Raw genomic sequence first — 26,062 nt, forward strand, 5'->3', positions numbered from 1 at the left:
ATAAAGATAAAACTGTTAAAGTCAAAAAGAAAAATTGTAAGATATTGAAAAAGTTATTCTATTTTCTTCTTATAAATTAGAATTAATCTTTGATAAATAAATATGTAGTAATATATCTTTCTTAAACATCAGTGTAACAGTTTCTCCACAAACTGTTACACTGCCTGAGGGATGACACCAGTTGTTGGCAGTGGTTATGATAGATACAGGGTTATGTGTTTAGAATAGCACTGAAAGAGTTAGAATCAACTATTTATTCACCTGTGCTTGTGATCAAAAATATACAAATAAATATTTTATGTACAAAATATGCTAAAAAAACTTATTATTTACATATAGGTTAACTAAAAACGGACTACAAAGTTCAAGAAGTTCACAAACATCGTACATTGAATTAATCCTCCTTGAAAACATTCTTTACACTAAATCTCTTCACTGACTGTTTGTAAGGTCTTTCAACTTCTCTTACCTAAACAAAAAAATCTATTTTAATAAACAATAGACACATAAGTTACACAATATTCACATTATTATTATAGCTCGGGTATCTTTGTTATTGGTCAATTGAACAAGAAGCTTTAAGGAACACAAGACTTAATCCTTTGACGGTCACTGCTCAGGGATTATACACCTTATTTTATAATGTTTTCCTCCTCTTATGAACAGTGAACACAAATACCTGTCTCGAAGACACATACGATTGTTGTCAAGTAGTAAATCGCCTGATCTGATTTTCAATTCACAAGAATCAAATCGTCCTGTCAATTACTCAAGCCTTCCACCATTTATTTTGAATTAGGCCGCCTCTTCCACCGTTACATACACATGTGGGTTTCATACAAAACCTGATAAAGACGGAATCTCAACATTCTAAGTACCGAATAGTTTGTCTACTGGCTGAGGACACACCTTAGATAGGCCTGGTCAAACCTAACAGCAATAAAATTACTAATAAACACACTACCAACCTTATAGAACGTTCACAATATTTAGGCGGTTTGAGGGGAAGTTTCTCTGGGTTCCCCCGCCACTTGTTTTTTCTAAAAGTATGATACAGCTGATCGATGGATTGAGCTTATCAACAGCTATTGTTTCAAAGGTAGGGTAAGGTGGAGGGGATGGAATTGCTTCCCCTGCAACCAGTGGCGGACCTAGAACAGCCACAAAGGGGGGGCGAACTGGGGGGTCTGGGGGGTTCGGCGGTACCCCAGCCCCCCCAAAAAATGTGTGTAAACTAAGTCTCCAAAATGGCAGTTTTATACAATTTCTTTGTCCAACGTTTGTATGACAAATTATTTTACGCAATGTGTAAGCACTACTGTATTACATGCAGTAAAAAACATCATATGCCCGAGGGGGGGCGGTCGCCCTCTTAGCCCCCTTCTGGATCCGCCACTGTCTACAACTGCCTAAATATTGTGTACAGAGTAGGCTATGTCATAGTATTTCCAACTGCCCCAGAGGCAGGACGTATCAGGTGCAGTTTTTAAAATTACTTTTGTTCAGTTGCAGTCTCAGAAACAGTTGTTACCGTACGATTTGTTATGAAAAGGGATTGTTTAGCTAGCTTACTAAATAAAAAATGTGGCTCAGAGGTCAGCTACACAAATAAAATTTCACAAAACACTAATATTTTGTCTTTGTCCTAATAAAGGACTTCTTAGTAACTATGAAGTGTTGGTTATGAGTGGTGCTATGGATGAATAGGGTTATATGGAAGTCAGAAACATGAACTTAAGTTACCACATAGGTATGTGTTGGTGTATTTCAAGAAATGATTGGTCAGGCTAATTTAACTGAGGGCTTAGGAAGCGTTAGATGTGTTTTAATTTAAAAGGATAAAGGCTGCTGGGTTTTATTGCTTTTTGTGTTACCTGGATGGTCTGCCTAAGAGTACCAGCTTCAGTTCGATGTCACTAAATGCAGATGATGCTAATTTAATTGTTAAAGGAAATTCCAGTTCTGATATTGAGCTCTCAGCCAATTTGGACTTAATGAGTATTCAATTTTTTTTTAATCAAAATAACCTTCTATTAAATACAAGCAAATCAATGACAGTAAGTTTCTCCACAAAACAAAATAAAATAGCTCTGGATCAAAAAATCAAAGTTGGCAATAACATAATAAATAAAGCAAATGAGACAAAATCTTTAGGACTTTTCATTGATCGACATCTATCTTGGAATGATCATGTTGATAATGTAGTGAAAAAGATGTCATCAGGAATATATGCACTGTGGCAAATGTCAAAAATATCTGACCTTACAGTGCTGAAAACAATATATTATTCTTTAATACACTCACATCTGGCATACGGAATTTGTATATATGGAGCTACCTCAATATATAATTTGGACAAAATTCTGATAAAACAAAAAAAAAGCAATACGAATCATGTTAGGTTTAAAAAGCACAAAGTGTCGAAAACTTCTTTAAAGATCTTAAAATTTTGACAGTTTACAGTCTTTATGTCTTGGAAACAATAAAGTGTGTCAAAGAACATGAAAGTGATATATTTTTTTAATCCAAGCATCATTATGATACCCGAAATAAAATTATTTTTGATAAACACAATCTGCATTTTTATAAAAACAAAACTAAATATATGGGCACCAAATTTTTTACTCAGTTGCCAAATTTAATTAGAAACGAGCAAAATTACAATAAATTTAAAAACTTGCTGAAAGAATATCTTGTTAATAAAGCTCTCTATTCTTTTTTCAGAGTTTCCTTAAGTGAGGGCTCCACTACTGGTTGCCTGGGTTTTATATATAGTTTTAAATATATTGTATTTTAGCTATATAGCATGAAAGTATGTGATTTTTAGTTATATGTGACTCTATTCTGATGCTGCTATGTATTCATATGAATAAAGTTTATTTTGACTTTGACTTTGCCTAAAACAAGAGGAGTCCGTTATGCGTTCCGCGCTCCACTTCCCCACATAGGAAAACCCGGCTTTACCCTCAGGCTGATTGTGCTCATTGCCATAAACACCCTAAGACAGCTTTTGAGGAGCTGTAATAAACTAATTATTTATACCATGCACAACTTATAACCACTAACTGAAATTGCCAGAGCTGCATTAACATGGATAAATTAATAAATGCCTTATAAGGACCATACAAGGGACTATTGAATACTGAATTCCTGACTGTGATTATTTTATGGACTAGTGAATTACTTGGGTTGGCATTAAAGAACTATTGATTAATTTAATAGCATGTGATTTGTTACATTGTCCAAATAGATCCTAAAACCCACAAAACTAAATCCTACAACCCTGGTTTCTCCCCGGCAACCCCTGAATTCAGCTAAACTATTGCATATTAATGAAATTAACTCTTTGACTTAGGTACTTATCAAAACCGGGTGATGTTGTTAGCTTGAAGATGACAAAATGTCAGGGGCGAGGGAAGTTAACATTAAATGATTTTTTTGTGATGTGTCAATTTAATGTTGCAAATTTATCAATGTAAATCATGAATCATGTGACAATGTCTCTTGCAAATTTGATTAATTTTGTTGAATGACTTAAAAATGTCTTATTAGTTAGATTGGTACTTTCCTGTTAAAGGGAACATTAATTATTATCGATGATTTTTTTCTCGATATATCGATATTTTTGTTTTCCGATCCATTACAAATTGACAACAACTAACTGATCTTGTTTAGGCTAAAATAGTCTAGGGATTAAGAAATGAAACTGTTCTAAGCTAACCTAACATAACCAACCATACTTGCTCTACCATTTAAAAATTCCGTTTGGGTTTGATAAGAACAGTTTCATTTAATTATTGTTTGGTGATACTGAACAATATTTATCGTAGTTGTCAGCTGATATGTTTCAATTTGTTAATATCGATATATCGAGAAAAAAATCATCGATGATAATGAATGTCCCCTTTAACAGGAAAGTACCGTTAGATTTGTGTCCTTTTTGTTTCTACAAGTTTTGACGACTGACATTTGTTGTAGCCAGACCAAAAGAGATTTTGGCCAGTACCTTTTTCCTGCAGGAAAAATATTTTTTTTCCTTTTTAGATTAACTTACTACTTATTAGATAGGAGCAACTAAACAACATCACCCTTAATTTGCTTAACACAAGTAACATTTTGTTATGTAATGATTTGGGAAATTCTACGCAAATGAAGATTTGTCCGTTACCTTCTCTGGAGCAAAGCTTGGTCTCTTCACCTTGCTGGGATTGTGTTTCGCTACTTTCTGTAAACACAACCAGTGCCTGTGTAAATGGTCTACCCTATCTCTGTTAGTCAGTTCTTCTCCTAGCACAGTGTATGGGACATGCCAGTCTCCATGGGAATTCTGCTGAATCGTCTGTAGAAATGAAACTGGTTCCTAGAAGAAATAATACAGTTGGATGTTATTACTTTGGATACTACGAAGACAAGTAAACATTCTACCTAGCCTACATGGACTGACTGTAGGAAATTTTTTCAAAGTTTTTTCATTGTTTTCAAAGAAAACCTGAAGATCGGCAGGCGGACAATTTCAGGCATATTCGGTAGTGTCGGATGCTGGCTTTTAGTCACATTCTTCTTCTTATTTAATTATTCCGCATTTAATGTTAAGCTATTCATTTTATCCTAGATGATTGAAAAACTTGGAAGGTATTGACTACAGTATTAGATAAAGTACCCCTGCCGCAGCAAACCTGCAGACTAAGCGGATTTCCATTTGTCTGAATTGATTTTAAATTCAATCTATTTAAATAACATTAGGTTTAACAAGTACCTATTTTTGCTGCTACTGTGAGGCTAATAATTGTGTTTTTTTGTTTTTTGTTTTTTTTTATTAAAATATTAGTACAGTAGACTCCCTCTTATCCGGACACCTTTTAACCAGACCTCGGTTTAACCGGACTACACTCGACAGAAATGACATCTCTTTAACCGGACAATTTTTATCAACACATTGGTTTAAACGGATTAGATCGGCAGGAAGTGGGTGGTACTGAAACGACTGTTCTCGTGGGAAAGATTTGAGACCAGTGATCACGTGTCCAAATACAATGCTCAAAACAAAATTCGCAGGAAATAAATTTATGTCCCATCTTCCAAAAATACTTCTAAATGAAAATGATACAAAAAAGTTTAAAAATTGTCTGAAACAGTATTTGATTAAAATTTCCCCTTATTCTCTTGAAGAGTTTTGGGAGAACAAATAAAATAAATATTCTGTCTTATTTTTAGTTCTTAAATGTAAAACATTTTATTTTGTAATATCTGACTCTATTCCTGTACAATTGTACTTACATGAATAAAGGATATTTTGATTTGATTTGATTTGATTTGATGCTCTACTAAATTTAAGTCGAATACCACAGTAAACGGTCTGTTTTAACGACATCGGTTTAATCGGAAAAACCGTTATCCGGACTAGCCTTGGTCCCAAGGAGTCCGGATAAGAGGGAGTCTACTGTAGCTTAATATAAGATAAATAAATTTGCCAAGTTTGATCAAACTATTTCTATAAACAAGCAAACCACAACATTTTACAATATTCTCCATAAGAATAACATAGGAATTTTGAATTTGCAATTTTTTAAATTTTCTCTGTAACCAATAACCGTACAAAAACACTTTGGCATACTAAATTATTCGTTTTTTTAAGCTCTTTAAAATGGTCTAGAGATAAATTTTGTGTTTTGAGGGTAAGTTTATCCTGCTTACACTTTCAAACAAAATTTCATCAAAATCGGACAAAAATTACTCAAGTTGTTCACGGACTTATAAACCTATATACATATTTAAAAATTTGAACGAGTACTGTTTTGGCCTCTAGGGACATCAAAATGAAAAAGTATATCGGTCCCGGCTCCACCTACTTCCCTACAATAATAGCTATAGGGAAATTCGCTAAAAGAGTTTTAAAATGATTTATCTGTGTTAAACTTTAGGAATTTGTAATTACAGTGATGTAATTCAATGATTACCGTAGCCAATTTGATATTAGTGTACAACAGAAGTAGCACACAGTAAGTAAGTAAAAATTGTACGGATGGCTAATTTATTTTTTTAATGGTTTTGATTTTTTGCAATTTTAACAACAAAAGGATTAGACTCCCCCTTCATAGTTGTGTATTTATAGAACCAATCTCAATTATGTAGTAAACAAGCTCATCACAAAAAAAAAAAAAATGTATTTGCTTTATGGTCACAATACGGATGTAGGTTAGCATTATCGTAAAATATTAAGAGAGGCAATACCAACAGTATCTCGTGTATGATCACTTCTTTGCTAGATATCGAGCAACAAATAAATTCTTGACTATTAAATACAAAATATCAAAATAGAAGTTTAACTTACCTGAAAAATTAAATTTCCACCCCTATCAACAGTCAATATGAAAAGCTGACGCAGGGACTGCCACTTTTGGAAGGTATTCCTAAGTTTTTTGTCACTAAGCAGAAACTTGTGTCCCCTCATCATGTCTCGAGAGACAAAGTAGGTGTCAAGACCACCGTGCAGAGCTGCGTACAGCATGAACGGGTCATCTTGGGATCTGGAAATCAAATTATTAGAGCTTTCAATAACCCCGCATCAGCAAACCAGCAGACTAAGCGATTTTCCATTTGCCTGATTTAATTTTCACTTAAATCTTTTAAATAACATTAGCTTTAACGAGAACCTAGGTTTGCTGCTACAGGGAAGGTATTAAAGTGTGTTTTTAGAAAATTGAAATTGCTTAGTATAAGTTTTTATCAAAATGTATTAATAGACAAGCAAACTATAACAGTTTACTGATTCCCCATCAGAATAACATGGTACAGTAGAACCTCTTTAATCCGAACCCCCGTAATCCGAACGTCCACTAATCCAAACCCCTCATTGCTGTACTCTATAAACAGTACAGCAGTTCTTTTTTGTATACTGTATTTAATTTACAGTACTGTTTATTCACCATGTTTACTACTGTAAAAAAAAAACAATATGTTCTGTAATCCGAACCATTCAATAGTCCGAACTACTCCTGGTCCCAATTAGTTCGGATTAAAGAGGTTCTACTGTAATTTTAAATTTAATCCCCCCCCCCCCCCCCCCGTAAGGAATAACTGTACAAAACCACTTTAATGGACTAATTTTTATTTTAAGCTCTTCAAAATGGTTTAGAGGGGAAATGGGAAGTTTTATATTTTGAGTGTCTTTTCATCATAATTGGATAATTTTTGATTGAGTTATCATGCTAACGGACACACACACACACGTATGTATATGAATTTGAACGGATGGTGTTTTTGGGGTCATCAAAACAAAAATAATAAATCCACAAAATCCAAGAAAATCTTACCATGAAACCTACGGTAATTGCTTATTCCCTATATGGAAAATTCGCTAAAAGACTCAAAAGAATTTTTTTCCTTAATCCAAGTCCAAATGGAATGTAATCACAAACAGGTTTGATATATTTTCTCAGGACCCCGTGATAGCGGGAGATATTCTCAATTTTGCTGCAATCTCAGGTGACGATGATGATTTCTATTGTGATGATGAGAGATGTTCGTTCATAAGTTTCCCACGATCGCTGGTGACAATGATGATATCCCCGTGATAGCGGAATTCCTTTTACAATTTTGCAGCAATCGCGAGGAAGTTCCACATAAGGAGCCAGGGTCGCTCGTGCTATTTTTGCCTAGTACCCTAAATCTGTCAATGTCGCTATCGTCCCTTACGATCGCGGCAAAGACTGAAACAACCCAGCTATTGAAGAAATTTTAATCATATCCAGTGATCACCATGGAGTTGAGAGAGCATCTTCCGCAATCACGAAGAACACAAGAAACTCACCAAGAATCACTTAACATTTATCTCTAGTAACTCTCATGTGAAATGCCACTGGCGTTGAAAAAAAAAAGACATAATCATCGTCTCCTTTTTGATTGCAACAAAATCCTTGACATCCCCAAGATTGCCAAGACATTATTGTTGTCTCCCCCCATCGAGACAAAATCTTGTGAATGCCAAGACTCGTTATCGTCTCCTGCGATCCGGGCAAAAACCTGACACACCTGATTGCAAATAAATCATCCATCCCGGGATCGCCGCTATATCTTTCATGTCCTGCACGATCGTGAAGACATCATTATAGTCTTCCATAATCGTGGTGAATTTATTGCATGGTAGCAAATAAACCTACCCTGACATTTTTCACCAATTCTTGGTTTCAGGTTTATCTAAAAACCAGCTAAACGAACCAAACTTTAAAAACAGGTTTTATTTTGAATCCTTATAAAGTTAACTACATTTTGTTGAAAGGCCTAGCCTATATGGAAAAAAATCTGTGCACACAATCCGTTAAAAAATTAGTACAGACCCGCATCTGGCTCCACTTGTGAATTGGCCTCAATGGGTTAAAGTATCAATAAAAAAATGCTGTTACCTTCAATGTTATTTCACTAACCATTGAATCTGATTTTGTCTGTTTAATGTAATGGTTATGTTGTCCAACATAGAATATTGAACGAGGCAAAAGACTTGTTAACATGTATTTACTATTTAGGTCAATATGGTAGTGAATTTAAGGTTTCGAATCTCCTTGGTTTTTACATGCGATTCCACATAGCAACGTCTTATGTTAGAGGAGTCATAAATCTAGAATTTTTGACAAAGACTTCTGAACCATTTGGAATTTTGCTACCACTAACATAACAATTAAACATTTTATATCGATTAGAATAAAAATTAACATGTACCTAGATCCAAAAATTTCCAGTATTGTTGTTGTCGTCACTGTACGCGATACACTTAGCCTACTTGTAATATCACAGACGAAATGAAATTGAGGTATGACAAAATATAGGATTCAATTTAACACCAAAATGAGCTTGTGTTCTTTACAAATCCAAACAACAAACTAAACTTGTTTTCATTATTCATAAAACAATTAAAAGATTAAAATAACTTATAAAAACGAAAAGGTCTTAAGTAAAAACCTGTCCTTCAGCAAAAGTTCTTTTAAATATATATTGGAGTTATAGCTATATATTGTAGCTTGGAGTTGTACTTGCTAGTCATATGACGACATCGTGAAGAAATTATTTTTTGCTTGAATGTGAATAAATGATGAAAAATAATACTCACAAGTTATCTGCCAAGAACAATTGAGCATTTTTCTTAACAAACTCCATGTCAGGTGTATTCCAAGAAGCCATGTGCTTTCTTCCTAACACCAACACTTTTTGCTTCCAACCAGCAAAATACTTGACAACTGTTTTTAGCTAGAAGAAATATAGGCTACATGATATCATTTAGTTGACATGTACATAAACATGAATGTACTGAATGTACAAATGCAATCATTCTGTTTGACTTAACATTAAATAAAAAAGTGTCTTAAATAGCTTGTAAAGTCAACTGTATAAAAAATGAATCAAAACACACACAGAAACTGGCTTCTTATTCTTTTGTATAGGCTAATAAAGTTTTTAGAATGGTCCTTGGAATGAAGTATTAATATAACCCTTTGCCTACTTAAAACAAATAGGCCTAGCCGGTTCAATAATTACAAATCTAAAGCCAACTGGGACCCAAGAGGCTCAAGCCCCCCATGTTGACAGATGAAGGGCTTAGTCCCCCCCCCCCAAAAATAAAGTAATTGTTTGTATTAGAGGTCGGCAGAGATCCCAAAAATTGTAACAGGACAAGACAAAAGTAATTCGCAACCTAATCTTGGAGCAAAGGTGGAAGGGCCCAGGATCACAAACGATTGTGATCCTGGGCTCATGATTTCGCTGGGTGAGATACGACCATAATATCTCTACGATCATGGTTGTTGTTATTGAATTGGCTCTGATGGTGGGAGACAATCATGATATCTTCAGGACTTGAAACAGTGGCGAAGTGACTCAGCTCGTACTAATTCAATGGCCCCATGAATACTGAATACCTAACAAACAATATGAACCAGTACTACAAAATTAAACATACTCACCCGTTCAGTATTAATTGCGGTTGTCTGATGTCTACCATGTAAAGCAACATTAAGCCCATCAACAACAATATTGAAAGGTCCCGACTGCTCCAGAAAGTTCAAAAACTCACTGAACTCTTCTGGCTTGGTTTTTTGGAATATGTCCTTTCCAATAATTACAGGATTCAAAAAGGCTTTTCTAAGCTCGAGGAAGTCTTCTTTGGATATTTGACAAGGTTCAAGAAGGGAGTTACAACTCAGGCAGACTCCGCTGTAAATCAACAGTTACTTAATAAAATCTAACTTATGATTTGAAAAAGATCTTAAAAATTAAGAAGAAAATTTAAAAAGCCTATTGGAGGTTGTTCTCAGGGGGTAGCGGAATGTTATCCCCCTGGAATTTTAACTCTTTAAAAAAATTGTTAAAATTACTACTGAACAAAAAATAGTCTAGGGGGTAAAATTACGGCCACAAACTTTTTACTTTCACAAATCATGAGTTGAATGAATAAAAGGTGGAACTAAACATATCTTTTCACGGTTGTTAATTTAATACGAACAAATCAAATTACAAAACCTAGACAGTGTTTCCATACGTGGGATTGCTATCCCGAAAATGGGATTTTTAGAGCATGAGCGGTAACGCGATGTGGGATAAAACAGGATTTTTGGCTATGACGTCTGTTTTTATACTTTTTTTTACCGAACAACTACCTAACCCCAATTGATAAAATTACTGTACGGTATCAAAATATAATAGCTATGATTAAACTACCTACTATTTAAACAATATACGTCTTATATAACACTCAGAATTGAAGAAAAAAATCTTGCAGGGTAAAACGGGATTTTTCATGATTTAAAAGCGGGATTAACACTAATACCGAAACCCTACCTAGGCTGACATTAACCGAAATCCCCGGTCTGTGAGACCCCATTTGAAAAATAATGGACCCTGCTTAGAAACACACAAACCGAAACCCTCGGCCTGTGAGACCGCGCTTTAAAATACACTAAAGCTGGGCTTCTGAGACGGGCGTGTTATGAACAGACAACCTGCCAAGGTCACGGCACCCATGCAAAATGAACAAACAATATATCAATTGGTAGGGGAGGAAAAGGGGGGAAGGTGTTGGGGGAATGGAATCTCTCAAGTGAACAGTGTTGAAAACAAGCGTTTGTAAAAATTCCGGTGGGCCTGTCAGACCGGGGTTTCGGTATTAGTGTTAAACAAGATTTCTGGACCCAGTGAGCGGGATTATTTTTTTGGTTAAGTGGAAACACTGTACCTAGAGTGTATGGCCCTGAATTTTACCCACGGACCAAGGCAACAGTTGCCTTGCACGAACCTTTACCTCCATCATGAGATTTTGGTGGTAATAGTTAAATGTGTAGCCTAACTTACATAATGGGCATTTTTAGAGAAAGACATTGAAACAGTTAGGCCTTGAACTAATAATTACTGTAGCCTATGTTAAATTTTGTAGGCTAATTAAAATTTGAACACAATATAGAAATAAATTCAATACTTGTATAAATGCAATACTTGTATAAATTCAATACTTGTATAACTTCAATAAAAACTTTAGCTTTCCTGCTGTTTTCATGAAAAATTTCAATAAAATATTGTCATTCCCTTAGAATTTTGAAAATTCATATTTTCATATTATACTTTTTTAAGTCATGCATATCAGTTTTGTGAAAAAATAGCCTAAAATGATAACTTACTCTCTCTTAACCTTTGTGAATGTCGCTATTGCCTTTTCATTATATTCCTCAAATGCATCCTTGATAATCTTGCACACCATGTCTGATGGTTTGACATTAAAATAGTTGAAAAAGTTCAAAACTCTTGTTATATCTTCGTTTTGCCTTCTAAATCTTACTTTTTGAAACCAATGTAAAAATACTTCATCTGGAACATTACACCCTTGGTACTGCATTTCTTCCATCAGCTTCCACCCCACTTCAAAGTCTCCCTTGTCAAATGAAGTTAGAATTACCACTTTGTAGGTACTCACTGAAGGATTGTAAAATTGTTTGATAGCAACAAATAGTTTTTCATATTCTTTCCAATTTTCGGTAACACATAATCCTAACACAGCTTTTTCCGCTGTGCTATAATCTAAGAGAGGATACACTTCTGATAGTTCTTTATAAACAATTAAGATTTCATTCAAATCGTCACTACTACAGTCACTTGCACATTGATGGAATAAACGTAAATAACTACCGTAACAAGCTCTGTTGATGGGAGTATTTAAGGACTTCAAGTACTTAAAGTAAGATTTGCCTAGAGGTAAGGACTGGATATCAGAACACTTGTTTAATATGACAGCGTCAATATTTTTGGCATTAATTTTTCCAGACAGTTTCAATAATGAATTTCGTAAAGCGTCCCATTTTTGGGTTGACATGTCAGCAGCATTGTTTCTTACACTCTGCAAGTTACTCAATAAAACATCCTCTTGTTTATAATATTCGTTGAAAAAACTGTCCTTGCCATTATCGTCCAGTTTGTCTTCATCATCAGATTCAACATTTGAATGCAGGCTTAATCTTCTGTTACTTAAACCGTTCCAACAACCGTTTCCATATGATGAAATGTTTCTTGCTTTATCAATTCTATATTTTAATGAAGCTGGCGAACCTGATTCACAATTTGTTGTTGCAAGTAATCCTCTAAGTGTAGCTGAATTCTCATGATAAATATTCACGATAGCACATTGGTTGATGCGGAATCGCATGAAATGTTTCATGTTTGTAATGGTCCAACTATTTTTGGCAGCACGATCTGCAGAATCTTGTCACCAGTGTTGATACTTAAAACTAAAAATACATACAAATTAGATATACGAGTAAATGGTTGACTTTCCAAACATAATTGTTTAAAAATAGCATTAGACAAATTCAATAATTTACATTTTATGTTGAGATTTATATTTTTTCAAGTAAAAGTTTTACTTGGTTAACTTTAAGTAGAATATTGCGCAGGGTACGTGAATGGAGAATAGTTGGCTTTTAATTACTAAAACTATACATCCTCTAGGTAGGGGATTTAAGGACCTGCTCTGTAATTTTTTTTCATAAAAAAGAGATTAGTTGAATAAACCACAACAGAATAAATTTATTTTCTGCCCCAATTCCTCTCTTAGATGCTAAGCCTTTACAACAAATTTTCCTTTCAAATTAGCTTGGTTAAAAAATCAGAGTAACTTAAGTAATTGACAGAAATCAATAATTAACATCAGCTCACTCTGTTGGGGCTCAATTCTACTACCCTTAATTTGTCTTTTAAAAAACTTGAACACAATTAAAATGACAAATGTAATATCTAGAAGGGATGAAGAGAATCCATGGGTCAAACATTGATGTTCACCATCAATGCATCAATAACATTGCTGGCATTGTCATTAAAACACTGTGTTTCAGGGTGTAAACATTGGTGTTTTTAATATTTTTTTTAATGGTATTTAGTAGTTTTGATAAATCATCCTATGTTTTTTAACGGATTCAGCTAAGTTAATAAACCTAGACGTTCTGGATGGTTACACATTTGCAAGGATCCTAATTAACTATGTTAGTGTTTTAATCATTCAGGAGTGTTTGCTGCAGTTTGTGATCGATGACATGATTTTTGGCAGTGTTTTATAAACTAGTAGGCCTACCTAGGTACCTTATAACAACAATGTAGATGTTAATTTAGATTTAGATAGTAGTTTGTTAATTTCCAAACAAGGCTTGCCAAAACAAACTCCTACCGTAAATAAAGTTAGGCTAATGACATTTTGAAACTGTATCGAGATAACTATTTATTGGAAAGTTAAAAACCAAAGTCTCAGTAATTGAAAAACTGACTTATTGAGTGGAGCGAAGCGAAGCGATTTGGGATCAACTTCAATGCTATCTTTATAGGCCTAACACTTAATCCCGATAACGGGTGAACATAGTGTAGCCAAACTTACCAAGGTTGTTTTGTTTAGATAACTTATTCAGGTTAGACAATAAAAAAATTAACTTAGGCCTACTTAGGCCTATTCAGTTTTTTTTTGTCCATGGGTTGTCAAAAACAGACGTTATTTCTTGAAAATTTTGATGTAACTTACTGTAGTAAAAACTTCAGTCCACAGAGGCATCAATGTAAAAATTAACAATAATTGGTAGAAAAAATCAATGTTTCTAAAACATAAGTTATCAACGCTCTAACAATGGACTAGTTCAATCCACAGTCAAAGGTAAAATGGAAGACTCAGGAGACTTGTGATTGAAGATTACAGTTGCGTAGGAAATTCATTTAATGTTTTTTTTAAGACCTAAGTTACTGATGTAAATAAATAATAAGTTAATATTGGCCTTAGTCACATACTAAGACTACAAGATTGCGCCACTCATCCTACACTCATCTCCATTCATACTTGGCTTTTAAATGCCCTACATTCAAAGTAGGTCGCCATTTCAAAGTAGGCCTAAGTTAAAGTATTAAATATCAGAATTTTATTTAAACTAAGGTTATTTACGGTAATACGAAATATTGAACAAAGCCTCCTTTCTTGGAAGTAAGCTGTTTTGACGACTTATTATTTGGTTTGAATACCAGTAGCCAAAGGGCTAAACTAACATAACATGGCCGAAAATAACCTAACCTTCGGCCTACCTCTTATTTATAGGCCTAAAAGCAACTACCGGTCTTAACTTAACTTACCGTAGGCCTATGGCCTACTTCAATAGCCAGCAAAATAATTTTTAGGCAACACAAGGGGCATTGGGTTGCAGCTGTAAAAAAATTAATGTATTTGCCAGTAACTTAAGTTATGGATATGTAGGAACTAACTTAGGCTAGGGTAACAGGTTTTCAGATCCTATTGACTATTGACGGATATAGTTTCTTATCTGGGATACGCTATTGTCGGATTAAAATATCGATTAACATTAACCAAACTTTCTGTCCTTAGGGTAGTTTCTTAACTGGGCTATGCTAATTTCGATTGAAACTATCGATTTAATTAGTAGGTAACTTAAACCTTCATGCGATTTTTTCACCATCAGCAAGTTTGGTTGGTTAGGTTAGGTTATGATAGGGCCTAGTTTAATTTTATAATAGATATATTAAAAATTATCGATTATTAATCAATATTTTCAATTCGATAGTTTCAATCGATATTAGCATAGCCCAGTTAAGAAACTGTAGGTACCCAATTAAGTTACTAATCAATATACAGGGTGGCGCAGATGGATCGGGTGGTTTTAAAATACTTGTCAAACTGTCAATTTTAAAGGTATTGGATTGAAATAAAGTGCAAAACGTGTTGTTACAATGGAAGTTTATTAACAAAAAATTAGTTAAGTTAGTTTTTAAAAATTACATCCATCAAATGCTTTCCTTCTCGAGCGACGCATTCTTGGAGTCGGACCTTGAGGTCCCGTATTGCTCGCTCAAGCACATCACCAGGAATTGATGTGATTTTGTTGTGAATTGCAGCCTTCAACTCCTGAAGCAAGGGACTACATGAACAAACCCCGGACCATTCAGGAGTTGAAGGCTGCAATTCACAACAAAATCACATCAATTCCTGGTGATGTGCTTGGGAGAGCAATGCGGAACCTCAAGGACCGACTCCAAGAATGCGTCGCTCGAGAAGGAAGGCATTTAATGGATGTAATTTTTAAAAACTAACTTAACTAATTTTTTGTCAATAAACTTCCATTGTAACTACACGTTTTGCACTTTATTTCAATCCAATACCTTTAAAATTGACAGTTTGACAAGTATTTTAAAACCACCCGATCCTTCTGCGCCACCCTGTATAATCGATCATTCAACAGTACCAAAGTATCCCTGCTTATAAAAACTACAATAATTCGACTAAATCTAAGTTACTCAACTTAAGTCTTATTTTACTTAGTACCTTTTTGTAGGCCTGCATAACAAATAAGTTAAATCATCAATTTATGTATTGCAACAAAATAAATAATTAACTTATGCCAGTACTAAGTATCTGGATGATCGGTTTAGTTTTCAAACTCACTTAACACAAATAAATTCCACCAGATTTGAATTTTCCGGCACATACAAACCATAATAATAAATTTATAGTAAACTTAGTAACTTATAATCATTTTAATTTTCATAATGTGAGGATTTAGGAAAACGAAAACCTAACCTACACATCTCACATCTCGGCGAGCGTTTCAGGGCAGGAATTGGACTAGCCTACTGCGCATGCGCAATTCGTAAAATTGAGCTGATCTCAAATGAACGACTCTCACACAATTGAAGCAAAAGAGTTGTTTACTGTTCTGCTGTCGTTGGTCGTTCTGTTCTGTTATCTGTCTGCCGTTCTGCCCCTGCCGTGCCCCAGCGATTGTAGTTTTCAAAGTCTTTAAGCTGTCGTCTTTAAGCTGTTTTTTTAAATAATTTGAGGTTTTATCGAAGTATCGTATGTTTTGAAGTCGGATTTATAAAAGAGTGTTTATTGTTATGCGTTCTACCGTGCCATCCCCGTGCACCCTTGTAAGTTAAAGTTAGTTTTTATACTGTAGGCCTAGTCTTTAAAAGTGTTTGTTGTGTTTTGTTCCAAGTGTTGTCCAAATAAAACAAGGATACAGTTTACAGTTTCTTAACTGGGCTACACTAATATCGATTGAAACTATCGATTCGATTAGTAAACTGTGATTTTTTCACCATCAACAAGTTTGGTTAGTTAGGTTAGGTTATGATAGATTAATTTTATAATAGACATTAAGTTATATTTTAAAATATCGATTATTAATCAATATTTCAATTCGATAGTTCCAATCGATATTAGCGTAGCCCAGTTAAGAAACTGTTGTACCCCTGTAGGGTCACACAGTTCTAGGACATGGTTAGGACTACCAACATTTCCCATAAACATTGCAAAAGGACGAATCTTATAATTATATAAGAACTGTCTAGGCTGTGTGGTAAAAGGCACTTACACAATAAATGACAAATGACAAACTTTATTGCCTTTAAAACATGTTACATGCATGGCATCGTCCGAGAAGAATACAGTATAATAATAATTAACATTAGGCCTAGTATACATCCAAGACTTCTATTTAACATTCTATTGACTAGACCTATAAGTTGAAATATAGATTGGGTTGAGACAAATATTCTACAAACTCATTCACATCACATATACAAATATCTAACAATAAACTTTTTAAACATGTTTTAAATTTCTTATCATCTAACAACTTAATATTTTGAGGAAGAGAGTTAAAGATTCTTTTACCTGTTTCAAAAGGTGAATTAATAGTAGCTTGATAATTGCACTGATTGACTCTCAAAAAACTATTTTGTCTAGTACAATGACTATGAACTAAACTATTGGTAGGAAACTCATTTATGTTAGACTTAATATATTGCAATAAATTTAACACATACAATGCAGGTACAGTTAACACTCTTAGTTTTCTAAAAAGTGGCTTACAGTGTGTTCTTCTCCTTACTTTACACATTACTCTCAAAGCTCTTTTTTGTAACACTAACAATTTCTTAATATTATTATCACAGCCCCAAATCACAATACCATACATCAAGTGACTTTGAATTAGAGAGAAATAAACTGCTAACAAAATATCTAAGCTTACTATATTACTAAGTCTTCTGATCACAAAAGTGCTTCTAGAAACCTTTTTACATACATTTGAGATGTGGGTGTTCCATTTAATATTTGGTTGTAAAGACAAACCTAAAAACTTAACGTCTTCACTAAAATCATAATTATTGTGATCAAATTTGATTACTTGTGTTTTTTCTTTGTTAAGACATAAGCAATTAGCTGCTGCCCAGTCTTCTATTATTAAGTTAAAGTGACACAACAATTGATTGGCTAAACTATGACTAGAACAATTAATCTGAATAGCTACGTCATCTGCATACATATAAGGTGACACACAAGCATTGCTAAGTGATGCTGATAAATCATTAACATAAATAATAAACATAGTTGGGCCAAGAATTGAACCCTGTGGTACTCCTATCTTGACATTTAAATATTCTGAAAAACAGCCTTTAAAGCACACACTTTGAAACCTATCTGACAAGTAAGATTGAATAAGACTTGTTGATTTAACATTAAAACCATAATATATAAGTTTATCCATTAGTACCTTGTGATCTATTGTATCAAATGCTTTTGACATATCATAAAAACTACCAAAAACATGTTTTTTACTATCTAAGCTAAATATACATTCTTTCATACCCCGTGCGGTACCGGGTTAGAATAGCACCGCAGCCTTCTCGGGCTTGTCGTAAGAGGCGACTAAAAGGGTGACCGACGAACTCACTGGGAGTCCCTGGGAGTGCCCCTGTTGTGTTGCAGGGGTTGATGTGTGCTCTGCACTGCCGATGGGTATTCTTAGTGGGTCGTGAGAAGCCAGCCACTTCGGTCCTTGGTCAAGGAGTGCGGCATGGATGTAGAGGTCGGGCTCTGCATTGCGACGGGCGACCCCCGGCATGTCAGGTATCCGGTGCTGGGCAAACGGAGGTCAGGCCCCGGGGAACTGGGGTAGGGGTCTTTGTCCCCGAGGGTATACCCGTTCCTGACTGATTCCGGGCCGCTCCTTGCCGGACGATGCGCTGGAATAAACACGATGGATTTAAATAAAACCCCTCATAACACATTTTTGATTAAGAGCTCAAATGAGCCAGAAAAGACGTTGGAAGTGGACCTTTTTTTTCATGACCTTGGCTTCGTTTTTGCCTGCCGGGTGGTGAGTAAGGCAGCCATGGAGAAGATTGCCGAGAAGGTTGTGTCTCTGTCTGACGAAAGAACACTGCCTTCTAAGAAACGTAAAAGGCCTTCCACATCGGACAGTCCTCAAAAAAGAGAAGAAGGCGTCCAAACCAAAAGGACCACGGTAAAGGCCAAGGCAACTCAGACTGATCTATTGTCTGCTGTGCCCAGATCCTTTTCGGACATAGCTGCAGCTCCTGCAAAGAGCCAACAACCACAGCTACCTACGACCCCCCTTCAGGGAAGTTCCCGAAAGGGGTCAGTCGTAGAGACACCTGGGGCTGCGTGGGAAAAACGTCGTTCCCGAAAGGAGAAGAGGCAGTTGAGGCGGGCGGAGGTCGCCTCTATAAAGAATGTGGCAGTGAAGGCACAGCCGACCGGCGTGGCCCAAACTGGGCCCGGCTCGGTCTCTGCTCCGAAAAAGTCCCGGCCAAAAAAGCCCAGGACGGAGGCAATCCTGGTCAAGCCCTCAGGGGGGAGATCTTTCGCCGAGGTCTTGGGTGCAATTAAGGCCAAGGCTAAGCCAGAGCAGACCGATACGGTTGTACGGTCGATTAGACGAACCCGGGACGGGGACGTTCTCCTTGAACTGGGTAAGTCGAAAGACAAAGCAGCCTTTACTGCCGAACTGAAGGCAGCTGTTGAAGGCCAGGGCACCGTCCGTGCTCTTGAACCAAAGACATCAGTCGAGGTTCGAGACATTGATTGTGTGTCGACGGAGGTTGATGTTGTTGAGGCCCTGAAGAAAGCTGTCCCCGAGCTTGGCGGGCAAACGGCTTTATTTAAGGTGTGGCTCACAAAACCGAATAGGAGTCAGCAGCGGATGGCGGTCGCCGAAATGGCAGACGCACATGCCACGAAAGTGCTGGGACTCCAGCATCTGAGAGTCGGCTGGGTCAACTGCAGGCTCAGACGGAGAGTGGAAGTGAAGAGGTGTTTTAAATGCCTCTGTTTCGGCCATTCCTCCCGAAACTGCAAGGGACCCGACCGAAGCAAGAACTGCCTTCGGTGCGGGGAGGTCGGTCACGTCCGTAAGGACTGCCAAGTCGAGTCCTGTTTCCTTTGCAAAGAAAATGGGCTCGCTGACAAACACTTGAAGCATATAGCTGGGTCTGGACAGTGTAGTGTATTCAAATCTGCACTACAGCAAGCGAAAGTCCTTTCACGAAGATAAGAATCCTTCAGTGCAATCTTGAGCGATCCAGGTCGGCTGACGCACTTCTATGTCAGCTTGCCCTAGAACACGATGTCGACGCGCTCTTAGTCAGCGAACAGTACCAGTACCGTGATAGGGACCCATCTTTTTGGTTCCCTGATAGTCTTGGTACTGCTGCATTCTGGGCGCGTAATGCAGCGAAAGTACAAGTACGGGGTCACGCGAAGGGCCGAGGTTTCGTTTGGGTTCGGTGCCGGGATGTCACTTACTTTAGTGTCTACCTCACTCCTAACGAGGCCATCCGTGAATTTCGTGAGAAGATAGACCGCCTGGAAGAGAGCGTGCGCAATACCACAGGACACGTCGTCGTGGGTGGGGATTTTAATGCTAGGGCTGTCGAGTGGGGAATGACCCTCACCAATTCCCGGGGCAAGTACATTCTGGACTTTGCTGCCAGAGCCGGACTCGTTGTCGTCAACGAGGGAAACACGCCAACTTTCCGGTGCCCTGGGATGCGGGGAACGATCCCAGACATAACCCTTGCATCTGAGTCCCTTTTGCCAAGGATCAGAGCCTGGAGAGTTCTGGAGGATTACACGGGCAGTGACCACCAGTACATTATTTTTGATGTCCTGGATGGTCATCAGAGACAAGTAGCCGCGTTTCGTCAAGTGCCCGTTCGATGGAATATTAAAAAATTGGACGTGGCAAAATTCAATGAAGCCATCTTACGAGGAACACCGGTGGTTCCCCCCGCAACTGGTGTGGCTCATGCAGAGGTGTTAGTTACATCCATGATGGGACTAATCGTCTCCGCTTGCGATGAGTCTATGCCTCGCGGAAGATCCCGGTGCAATAAGCGACCTGTGTACTGGTGGACTGCCGAGATTGCGGAATTGCGTCGGTCAGCATTGAGAGCCAGAAGACTTGCTACCAGGGCCAGAGAACCTGTAGACAGACGTCGTAAGTCGGATGCTTACAGAGTGGCTAGGAGGTCTCTTCGTCGAGCCATCAACCGGAGTAAACGTAGTTGCTGGGAGACATTAAGGGACGATATCGATTCCAATCCGTGGGGCTTGGGTTACAAACTGGTAACCAAGAAACTTGGCACCCGCTCTCCACCTTCCGTCATGGATGGGGCCACTATGGAGAGGATAGTCGAGTCCCTTTTCCCGGCTCACACGTTGCGCCCACTGCGGGATTTCGGAAGGGTGGATGACGTACCACTTTTCAGTCTTGGAGAGGTGGAGGCGGCCGTCCTATCCCTGAAGAACAATAAGGCTCCTGGACCCGATGGGGTACCCGGCAAAGTTCTCAAAAAGGTTTTGACTATTAACCCCTTGATCCTTTTACGCATGTACAATGCCTGCCTAGTCGAAGGAGTTTTCCCTTCGTGCTGGAAAACAGCTAGGCTTGTGCTTGTTGGGAAGGGGAAGGGAGATCCAGACCTGCCATCCTCTTACAGACCTCTGTGTATGTTGGATACGGCTGGAAAAGTCCTCGAGAAGTTGATACGTTCCCGACTGAATTCAGCCGTGGTCGCTGCGGGGGACCTGTCCCCTCGGCAGTATGGATTCAGGATGGGGCGATCTACGGTTGACGCTGTTGAAGAGGTGAAGCAAGCCGTGATGAGAGCTGAGGATTTTAACCACTACTCTCGAAGGGTTGTGCTGCTCGTCACTCTCGATGTGCGAAACGCATTTAATTCGGCGAGGTGGTGCGATATGCTGGATGCTCTGGAGAACACCTTTCACGTCCCGGCATACCTCATGCGTATCATAGAGGATTATCTCCGGTTCCGCCTCCTCTTGTATGACACTACAGAGGGCCCACGGACGATGAGTGTCACTTCCGGTGCTGCCCAAGGTTCCATACTCGGCCCGGACCTCTGGAATGTCGCGTATGACAGCCTCCTGAGGTCTGAAATGCCTGAGGAAACTGTTTTGGTTGGGTACGCGGACGACGTTGCAGTTTTGATAGCTGCACGTAGCGTTGAGCTGGCTCAGCTAAAGCTGAACCGAGTTATGCGTACTATAAACGCATGGATGACAGACCACGGTCTCTCGCTTGCTTTGAGCAAAACTGAGATCGTGATATTAACAAAAAAACTGATTGACACCATCGTGCCGTTGAGGGTAGGGGCCGTTGAAGTCCAGACCGTTCGTTCTGCCAAGTACCTTGGGATTATGGTGGACAGCAAGCTTAGCTGGCGGGATCAGATTTTCCGTACGGCGGACAAGGCCGCTAGGGTGGTCTCCTCTCTTAGCCGGTTGATGGCCAATGTCGGAGGGCCTCGGTCCAGCCATAGAAGGCTGTTAATGTCTTCTGTCCAGTCCGTACTCTTGTACGGTGCTGAGGTGTGGGCAGACGCTCTAAATAAGGAGGTATATAGGATGCGGCTTGCCCGAGTGCAGCGTCAGGCAGCACTAAGAGTTGCATCCGCCTACCGAACAGTGTTCGAACCCGCCGTCCTGGTGGTTGCTGGAGTCATCCCCGTCAAACTTTTGGCGGCGGAGAGAAAAGCAATTTATCAGCGCCGTGGGGAGGACCAGGCACGAACACGAAAAAAAAAACATTCTTTCATAAAGTTTAACATGGCCATACCAGTTCCTCGGTTAGGTCTAAACCCATACTGACTACAAGAAAACAATAAATTTTCTTCAAAATATTTAATAATCTGTCTATTCATTAACATCTCAAGAACTTTAGATACTACAGGAACAATCGACACTGGATGATAACTAGCATATTCATTTTTTCCTCCTTTCTTAAACAATGGAATCACTTTAGCTAACTTCAGACACTGAGGAACAACAGAACAATCAATACACAAATTAAACAAATATGACAAAACTTCAGCAATAAAAGGGGAAGCTAATTTTAAAATCTCTGAATTGAGGTTGTATACATCTAGGCTCTTGCTATTACTTAATGAAATAATTGCGCTATGAACATCTTCAACTGTAACATTTTTAAAAGAAAATTCTGACCTTTTTACATTAGACATTTTATTTAAATAATATGAAACATTGTGTTTACTATCAGGTACCTCTTGAGCAATTAATTGAACACTACTTACAAAAAATTCATTAAAACCTTTACAAGACAAAGAAGAATCTCCACTGCTTTTCAAAAGACCATCATTCTTATTTAAACTCTCTTTTACCACTGACCAGATTTCTTGAGGTTTATTTTTAGCTTTTAATACCCTTCTATTGTTGTAGTCTAACTTAGCTTGCTGAACCTCTTTCCTATAACATACTTTAAGTTTTCTGTAAGATTCTTTCAAATATTCAAACCCAGTTTCCTTAAATAAACAGTATATAAACAAGCAACGCTCTTTGATTAGCCTAAGCTTCTCAGAATACCATTTTGGTTTTCTAGGCCTACTTTTTAACATGTTACAGTACTTCATGAGAAACGCTATATCTACAATTTCCAAGAAAATGGCAAAAAAACACTCAAACTTCTCCTCCAATGAAAACATTGAATATAACACTAACCAATTAACTTTACTAAGCAGAAGGCCAAAATAAATACTACTAAAATCATCAACAGATCTTGAAATTCTTAGAGTTGAGTTAGAGTTATCATTAGGTTTATTAAAACAAGTGGTAGATTCAAGCTTAACTTTACAACTAATACTGTGATGGTCAGAGACCAGCATGGGTACAACAGAAACAGAAATAATCCTTGAGGCATGCAAAGAAACTGCTATATTATCAATACATGTACCATGACCTTCACTGGTTAGGTTAGGCCTAGTAACTTCAAATATAGTATTGCTTAAATTAAATCCTGCCAATAGGTTTTCTAAAACATGCTTTCTAACATTATCAACCAAGATATCAACATTGAAATCACCACCCACAACAAGAGCTGCATTTGTTTTGTTTTTGCAATGGACCATATTTAAAACATCATTTAAGCATTCAATAAACAAATTGAAGTTATCATAATCAGGAACCCTATAAACTTCCAAAAAAATTAAATTTATTTCTTTAATGTATATTGCAGCTACCTCACAGATTGAAGGAGTAGACATGTCAACTATATATTTTAACTCCGCACAATCCAGTTCAGAGCGCAGAAAAATGCCTGTGCCTCCCCTTTTACCTGTAGACCTCTGATAGGCGCTTACTAATTTAAAACCTGGAAGAACAATGTCCGACAAGTTTTCCCCGCTAGCCCAGTGTTCACATATACCTATGACATCAGCACTAACTTTATCAAGAAGAAAAATTAATTCATCGATTTTGTCTACAATACCCTGTATATTCCAGTGGGCTACCGTAAAATCTGTCATACAGTCATTTTCAATGTCCGTTAAGTCCCCTGAACAGGCTGCTGACTTGGGCTTAAAAAATGACTCTTATCATTAATGTTGACCGACTGCCTAGCAATCCTATATCTAGGTGCATGATACTTTCCAACTATACAGCCCTCAGGCCATAAATTGGGATGCATCAGCTCCTCCCCCAGTTCAAATGGTACCCCAACTTTAAACAAACTGTAAGTGCTATATCTAGTTTCTAGCTTCTAGCACAGACAATCCTTTTGTCTATGCTTCTAGTTACCAAGCGGTGTAACTTTCATATTAGAAACCCTTGGGTGAGTTGTATGAAGGCCTAATCTTTAGGTTGACACATTTAAACCTATAGCCTGTAAACCATTAACTGTTTGGAAAAAAGTCTATGCCGTAGACTAAATATGGTCCTTAAGCCAATTAAATGTGTAGGCTAACTAACTAACATTTAAATAACTTGGGCCTTGGCTAGGCTTTGCATTACCCTGGCGTAGGGCAAGGCTAGGTTCCGCTATCGATAGACAGGCCTACACTATAATAAGAATAAGAAGAAGAATAAGAAAGTACCCTATTAGGTTACTATATTATATTGGGTATCTCACTCTTTGGCAGTTTCCTATTAATGTAAAGGGAACATTCATTAAGTTATTATCGATGATTTCTTTTCGATATAAGCTTATCAATATTTTTGTTTTACTTCACGATTCACAACTTATTCCTTCTGTTATCTTCAAACACATTTAAATTAACTTATCTACTAATTTAGAAGTAGGCCAAACCTTGTTTAGGCAAACGTTTAATAGCCTATTTTATTGGATTATAAAATCAAACTAAGCTAATCTAACCTAAGTTATAACATAACTAACCAAACTTGCTGTATAGGCTATGTTACCGTTTCAAAATTCCGTTTAATAACAGAAAAGGAATGGGGAATGGCTGTTTAACGGTGTAATGGGTCAAAATTATAGAGGGGTTAAGTTTTTATATTTATTATTTAATTATCAGTAGGCCTATTCCATACCTGGTTGGTGATAGTGGTAAACCTATCATGGTAAGGTAAATAGGCTGTTCTAGGCCTATCCTAGGGTTGAAGTAGGGATAACCTCACTTTTGGCAAAATCACTAAAGACACTATTGTTGAGATTCACAAGTCACAGTATAGCATCGTTGTGTACAAAACGAGTGATAAACCGTTTCCGTGTAACCCCCATGCCTAATATACACCTTTGGGAAGTACGGTCAAAGTTGTTGTTTAGGCTAGGGTGGTGAACCGCGATCACGAATACAATATCGCGTACATAACATGCATACACCTTGTCGCACACTAAGCTGCACGTCACGGGTGGAAATTATACTTTTTGTTTAAACCAGCGACGATATTAAAGTTCTGCCGTATAATTTCACAGTCGGCGTTGGTAAATAACAACATAACCTGTACCACTAGTCGGCTGTCTTGGCGTTGTGTTGTGAGTCGTGACAGCGCCAAGTTTGAACTCGTGACGTCACCGATCAGCTGGGAGTCGAATCAGCTGATTCTCCATCCCTAGAGGATTAGGGAGGGGGAAAGTGGAGATTCCTTGTGGGCTGGGGATGCGACGACATTCTAATTCTGCGATTTCCAGTGTTAGGACGTGTCTTGCTTTGAAAGAGTGATTGCTTTAGTGATTTTGCTAAACGTGTGCTTTAGTGTGTCAGTGAAGATCCCTGGAGTATACAGGTAATTCGCCGGCTTTATCTTAATAGTGTGTACTATTATTTTTTATTATTTAGCGATAAACCCTCATTTTATCCTTTTAGACATAAAACTCACGGTAGGATCTTTGTCGGGTGTTAGAACTTGTATAAGTCCGCTTTAGCGTATGCTAGGGCTCCCGTGGGTGGCAATAAAGAGTTTTAGGGA

The 26,062-nt window shown here is 37.6% G+C and overlaps 1 protein-coding gene across 1 annotated transcript; it reads right to left on the reverse strand.

The window, feature by feature from the left end:
* Nucleotides 1-191: 191 nt before the first annotated feature.
* LOC128987742 (mitochondrial ribonuclease P catalytic subunit) lies at nucleotides 192-16,106 on the reverse strand. The gene is made up of 7 exons (XM_054408750.1): nucleotides 15,839-16,106; nucleotides 11,661-12,761; nucleotides 9,954-10,203; nucleotides 9,104-9,240; nucleotides 6,332-6,527; nucleotides 4,169-4,360; nucleotides 192-469 (listed from the first exon to the last, which is right to left on the reverse strand). The coding sequence occupies exons 2-7, from the start codon at nucleotides 12,689-12,691 to the stop codon at nucleotides 395-397; spliced, it is 1,881 nt and encodes a 626-aa protein (XP_054264725.1). The 5' UTR covers nucleotides 12,692-12,761; nucleotides 15,839-16,106; the 3' UTR covers nucleotides 192-394.
* Between the last annotated feature and the right edge of the window lie 9,956 nt (nucleotides 16,107-26,062).

The sequence above is a fragment of the Macrosteles quadrilineatus genome, unplaced genomic scaffold, assembly GCF_028750875.1.
Source record: "Macrosteles quadrilineatus isolate MER2022 unplaced genomic scaffold, UCM_ALF_1.0 Scaffold_2__2_contigs__length_208266976, whole genome shotgun sequence".
In the NCBI taxonomy this organism is placed as follows: Eukaryota; Metazoa; Arthropoda; class Insecta; order Hemiptera; family Cicadellidae; genus Macrosteles; species Macrosteles quadrilineatus.